The following is a 6,539-nucleotide window of genomic DNA, read 5'->3' as shown; positions in this document are numbered from 1 at the left end:
CTGTCTGAGCTGGTGAGAGAGCCAAGGGATGGTGCTGGGGTGCAGTTTTTAGGAGCATCAGTATTTAGGCAACAACTGCACTTGTATTTTAGATGCGGACATGGCCATCCACGATTTCCTAGGCCAAGAATGCAGATAGGAGAGACAACCCTGCCAGCACAGGCAAACATGGCTACATTATCCCCTGAGAGATACCTTGGGAGAGATATCTGGAGTCCCTGCATACAGGTCTCTGAAAATATTAGGTCAGTGCCTGTGCCAGCTAGCAACCAACTGGAAAGGGAGATATTGGGACAGAACTGAGAGCAGTGCAGTACTGAAACAAGAGAAACAGAGAAATCCCATCCTCTGAAGTTTTCAAAATTTGACTGGACAAGGCCCTGAGCAGCCTGCCCTACATTTGAATGCAGTCCTGCTTGGAGCAGAAGATGGAGCCGAGTGACCTCCAAAGGTCCCTTCCAGTTTAAATCTTTCTGTGCTTCTGCGATGAATGTTTGAAATAGAAAACAACCAGACTAATTATAGCATCGAAGAAATCCATGACACATCTACGGCTTAAATCAGTGCTGTTCCCTCCCCCATCCCATAAAACTAGAGACAGGACAGAAAAAGGTGATCACAGCAATCTACAACACAAAGTGATTCGTGAATGGGGAGGGACTCAGGAGCGAACATCACAGGAGCTATAAAATTGTTACTGGTGCAGAGAAGGTGACCAAGAAATGATTGGGAATTGGGGGACACCCAACGAAGTGAGTGGGTGGCAGGTTTAAAATGAAGAGGAGCTTACAGAGCTTAAGCTTCTTATGAAGAGCTTGATTACATCTTCGTAACTCCCTCATGGATTTCACTGGTACAAGATATTGCTGAAGTAAAATGTACCGATGAATTAAAAAGTGATTGCAGGTATAGGGTGGGTGGGTCCAGAGCAGGGTGTTTAACATGGTAGAAACATTACTTATGGCTTAGAGCTCCTTGGACTTCTACTTTCTGAAAGTTGTGAAGCAGCATCGTGACCACACGCAGGACCATGTACAATCACTTGATTTCTCAAATTTCCTCCCTGACTACCGAGTCCCAGAGAGCAGGTAGGGCTAGATAGTCTTTTGGCTTGACTTTCCCTGGCAGTTCTCACCTGATGTTCTCAATCCCTTTGGCTGCAAATGGGACTGTCTCTTTTTGGCAGTGTTTTTCTGGCTGATGCCCACATTTCCAGTTATGGCCAGTGAGAGTGGGTACACATGCAGATGGGCTGCCCCAGGCTTGGTCAGATCAGAGGTTCCTGGGGTGCACAGCACTGCCCCAGCCAGAGGGGATGCTGGCACACTTGCTGTGGTCCTTCCCAGGTTCACTCTCCAGCACTGATCTGTAGCTCAAAAACTTCCTGACTCAGAACCAGGATCTTTTTATCAGGGTGGATTTTTTTTTTTCCCCAGGTCTTTTGTCTATCTGCCCTTTGAAGCCATGTGTCTCAGCACCTATCACACCCTGTGGCATAAGAGGTGCCCTGGGTGAGGCCAAAAGACCTGACAGATAGTTTCATATCCTGCCTCCAGTATTGTCCTCAGTAGATGCCTTCAGCAGACCACAAGCACAAGGCAAGCGTGCACAATACTGCACACTTGGCCAGTTTTCCAGCCCTTAGCTGGATAAATACAATTTTTATGTGCTTACAGATCCTTCATGGATTTCTCTTTCCACCCCATCCTCTCTGAGCTAGGGAGATGGGAGGACCAGGACAGCACCCAGTGCACAGGTTGGAAGTGAACCACGCAGACACACAGTGGCATACAGCGACAGCCTCCGCTCCGTTCTCTGGCCCACTCTCAGCAGTTCACAGTCAGCTGGGTCACACAGAAGAGTTCACATACCCTTGCCAGTGCTCATGTACCTCCCATGCTGTCACAAAGAGCTTCACCGTTTGAGCTATACGCTGCATGCAGAGATACCTCTGTTCACTTGGGTTTGAACCTGCCCCCCCCACCTAAATTTGCAGAGATCAACAGATATCTCCCATTACACCTGGGGAAAATAATTCCCTAGTCACCTTCCCCTTTCACTTGTTTTATAAACCTCTGCTACCCTGCCTTCTTCCTGACCGAGGAGTCCTGGTCTATTTTGTGGCTTCTTTTGAAAAACATTACTCTGCCTCAGTTATTTCCTCTTTCTCTTCAGTTTCTCTAGTTTTACGTTATCATTTTTCCAATGAACAGACCAGAATTTTTGACAATTTGCTAGCATGGGCAGTGCACAGGATGCAGCTGAATTGTGTATTGATACTGTAGGGCATTCACTGTTTGATTCTGCTTTCTATTCCTCTCCTTTTCCAATCTTTCCTTTGCTTGTCTGGCTCCTCCTGAGCAATAAGCTGAGATTTTTCATAGCAACATTCATTGTGATGCTCAGATCTTTTCTGAGTGGCTGTAGCTAGTTTAGAGCCCAGCACTGTGTGTGAAGACAAGAAAGATCAAGCCTTCACTATCATTTCATATTTACCAGTCACTGATCATCTCATTGCCCTGTCACTCACTGTTAGCAGATCCTTCACCTTCAGATCCTCTGCACTGGACTTTCATCTATGCTACTCTGAATCACCAAGCACTATCAGCAAACTTCATCACCTTGAGAACACATGTGCTCAAAGACAGGGATGTAGAGAAATGCCTTGTTTTTCCATACTTTCACACTCACACGCTCCCAGAGGCTGCCTCAAGACCTGGTCTTCACAAGAATAGCTACAAAATGTATTTGGAGTATAACAGAGATCCAGCCTAGGTGAGGACAGGGTGGTTGTGTCCCAGCCATGCTGTCTGGACTAGGCAGTGGAGTTGGAGAACCTTGCTTCTTCCCCAATGCAGAAAACAGACTCCCAGTGTCTCAGAGGAGAGGTGCTGCCCAGCAGCTGCCTACAAACACAAACTCTCCACATGAGGAGTTCACTTTGTGTCCTCAAAGCTCCCAGGCCGACTGGCACCGTCACTCAGCAACCATTTGCAGTGCTCTGGGGTGCCTGTCAGCCACCACAGATACCAGTGCTTTGGAGCGTCACACTGCCGCCCTCCTGCCTGTGGCTGAATGAAGAGGTCAGTGTCAGCTAGATGGGGAAAGCAGAGCTCAGCCCTGGTATATTTTTTGTCATCTTGGATAACTTTGAGAAACTCATCTGCAGACCCAGGTAGCTGGGTTGCCCCATTGTGCCACCCGGCACCTCTGCTCACTGCGTGGTGCCAGTCACCCTGCCGGGGGACCCAGACGCGCTGCACTGCAGAGCCAAGAGGAGAGGGTGAACTAGAGCTGCAGCTCATAGTGCTGTAGGGGTGCTGTGTGCCTTGTGCAGGGCACACAAAGCAGGCAGCACGAAGAGGGGCCGTCTAAACTGCACCTAAACCAAGAAGGCATTAGAAAGGAGGTGATCTCTGGGCTCATCCAGTCTAACCCAGCCAGAAGCAATAGGCCTGCGGCAGAAATCATAAGTATTTTTGGCCTGGGTTATCTAGGAAATCATAGAGGCTGACCACAATAATCAGTATGTTTTGGACAAATGAAGAGGTAGCACACCTGAGGAATTAATTCCTGCTCTGAAGTTTGCATTTATATGAAAGCTGACATTGAAATAATCTCAACTGAGCCTGCTAGGACAGACTTCTAAGAAAATCCTGATTGGGACCACCCAGTCACTCCCCACCTCTGACTTAAATCAACAGCCCCTTTCCCAGTGCACTGCAGAGCCCTCCAAGAGGATGTACAGGCATGTTCCTCTGTCTAGTTTGCATCAAATACCAATTGCTTCTTAGAGAGAAAATGCATTCCTGTTCCTGGGAAACCTCTGCAGAAATGGCTTAAGTTGGCAATCCTGCATCTGTGGGCTGGACATAGTTCTCCACTTATCACTGGGACACTGTAGGCCACAGTGGTGTGTGACACAGCCTGCACCTCCCACAACCGACAGCCTAGAACATGCCTGTTTATTTTGGGGTTCAGCTACTTTTGCTCTGAGGAATAAATCCAGTCACCAAGTCCTCACTGCTTACCTACAACCTGCTGACCAAGCCATCTGCTGTTCTGCAGATGCACAGAGAAAGAAAAGCTCTTTCAGGTCTCAAACAGCCCATCACCGTAGAGCTGACAGCCCAAGCAGGGCTCTACCTGCAACACAAGCCCTGCCATTTGTGTTTTGACCAGCTCTCCAGATTGCACAGGTATAACCACCAACAGGACAGGACTTTTAACAATTGCTCAAGTTGTGCAAGGAACAAGGCCAGGGGACACTGACGGGCAATTCAAAGTATGGTCAGAGTGATCCAGCCACTGTAACACCAGCATCCACAGCCCCACTGCTGCAGGGAAGGGACACGGGAAAATAGGCCTGAACTCTGCAAAAGGACTGGCTGGGTACCCTTCAAAAAGAAAAGCCTGTGCTCTGGAAAAGTTGGAGATGAAAGACTGTCTTGCTTTTCAGTCTTTGTGGGATAGACAACTGCAGCAGAGAGCTCCTAGCAGAGCTGCAACCCAGCTGTCAGAGCTGCGTCTGGTCTGGAAGAAGTGTGAGGAGTCAGCACCCCCTTGTCTGAGTCCCTGGGGCCAGCCAGCAGCAGGGCTACCAGCCACAGCAGCCACTCTGCCACGGGGCAGCACCATCCACATCGGGAATCCACCCTCAGGACAGAGGAGGAGCATCTCATCCTCCCAGCCCCACTTTGAGGGTTGACTTAGTCCAAGCATTAAACTAGAAACACAATCCTTACAACTTGGGTGTCAGGTGGGGGACACTAGTGATGGGACTCACAGCCCGCTGGTGGGAGCAAAGGAAACGCTTCTCCCCAGTGCTCGACACCGCACTGCACCTGGGCCAGAGACGAGCACTAAACAAATGGACACGGGAGATATTTCAGCTTTTATTTGCAAATTCATCTGTACATTCTCACTCGGTTGCCGAGTGACAGCTGCCAGGAGCTGTCAGCAGCAGGGGGCAGCAGCAACTAGGAGTTAACAGGAGCTTTCCACAGTGCCTGGAAACAAGAGACAGCAGAGGAAACAAAACTCCACTAGCTTTTACATTTAACCTTTTCTGAGTAAGGGAATTAGAAATCGAGTCATCTTTATCACATTCAGAAAGGTGTTGGATTTACAGTCCTATGCGTTCAGCATAAAGATCTGGGGCTGAAGTGACTATCTGCAGAGCGGCTTGAAAACTATCCTAGGCTTTCTTTTTTTGAAGCCAGCGTCTTAAAGCTGCAGTACTCTCCATGCATCCTTCCCAGCAGTCCCAAAGCCAAATAACAAAAGAAGCCCTTGCAAATAAATAATCATAGGAAAATAAATAAGATTAGATCCGGAATATACAGTTACGTGGCCTTTATTTGGTTTCAGAGGTGGAAAAAAGTGGAGCTAGACTGCAGCTTTAAGCCTTATGCCTGAATCAACCTCAAACACTTTGTAAATTTTACAGTTAATTAGCTGTACAGGTGAGAGATCTGAAGTTCCACAGAAATGAACATTTAGGCACATATGCACACCCCTCCCCAAGGCATACTTTATTTTGCTCAGCCAGTTAGAAAAAAAGCCTGCTGGAGGGGAAGTGCCCCTTTTCCGAGCTGAACAGACAAGACTGAAGACCTATTTACTGTCACAGTAAAAAGTCCCAACAAATATCTAACCCCACCCACGTTTGCAAGGGGAAACTGGTTCAAACCATGCACCAGGGAGACAATCCTCTCTCAGGGGATCCTTTAACTTCGCTGGCACCACAGAATCCTTGAGCAAATCCAGCTCCCGGCAGGGCTGCCAGCTGCCCATCGCTTCCTGCGCTTAAAGCCTAGTTGTGGAAAGTCATAAGTCCATTATTCCTACTTAAGCCAGAAATCCTGTTAATGCCGTTTAGAGGCAGCTCTACAGCAGGAGCTCTTGATCTGCTCTCTGTTTGGGGTACACACCCCTTCCCCAGGAACTCCCACACAGAAAAACCACACAGAAGAGAAAAGCAATCCATTGCAAGCCAATGTCCGATGATTGTCTCTTTGGGGAGGTCAGGAATCCAGGACAGGGCAAGGCAGGGGAAGGGAGGAGGATGGCAGGTGGAGAAGGAACTTAGAAACAAACTCAAAACCACCAAGACACAAGGAGGAGCTCAAAGCCCCTCAACAGCTGATGGCACTGGGTTGCTGTTTGCTAACAAAGTCTGAAATGAAGTCGAACTCGTTCTGTCCCAAGAATAGCTCTGGCAGCTCTTGAATCCGGTCCAAGCCCAGTTCCAGGACAAGGGATGTCAAGACCTCCTCATCTATGAGATCAGTGTCCATAACGTTCAAGGTCAGCGCTGGTGATGGCATGTGCTGCATGCCCGGGTGCTGGCTCGGCCCCACTCGGTACTGCTGGGCACCAGCTGCCATGGGCCCGTTGCTCATACCCAGCGGGTGACCCTGGTACTGGGTGTTGAGTTTCTGTAGGTGCATGCTGGCCATCAGCTGCTGGGTGCCCACCGGCCCCATGTACTGCTGCTGCTGACTCGGGCCACTGAACATCATCGCGTTCTGCATCTG

At 48.9% G+C, this 6,539-nt stretch overlaps 1 protein-coding gene across 1 annotated transcript in view; it reads right to left on the bottom strand.

Annotated features, from left to right (window-relative positions):
• Positions 1 to 4,875: 4,875 nt before the first annotated feature.
• Positions 4,876 to 6,539, bottom strand: part of LOC113488306 (cbp/p300-interacting transactivator 3) — a 10,176-nt gene continuing 8,512 nt past the window's right edge. The window contains exon 2 of the mRNA XM_026863401.1: positions 4,876 to 6,539. Coding sequence (XP_026719202.1) covers positions 6,138 to 6,536 — 399 coding nt within the window. The 5' untranslated portion in view covers positions 6,537 to 6,539 and the 3' untranslated portion in view covers positions 4,876 to 6,137.

Source organism: Athene cunicularia (assembly GCF_003259725.1).
Source record: "Athene cunicularia isolate RWA chromosome 23 unlocalized genomic scaffold, athCun1 chr23_part1, whole genome shotgun sequence".
Lineage (NCBI taxonomy): Eukaryota > Metazoa > Chordata > Aves > Strigiformes > Strigidae > Athene > Athene cunicularia.
The sequence above is the reverse complement of the archived record's forward strand: the minus strand, read 5'-3'. Positions and strand labels throughout refer to the sequence as shown.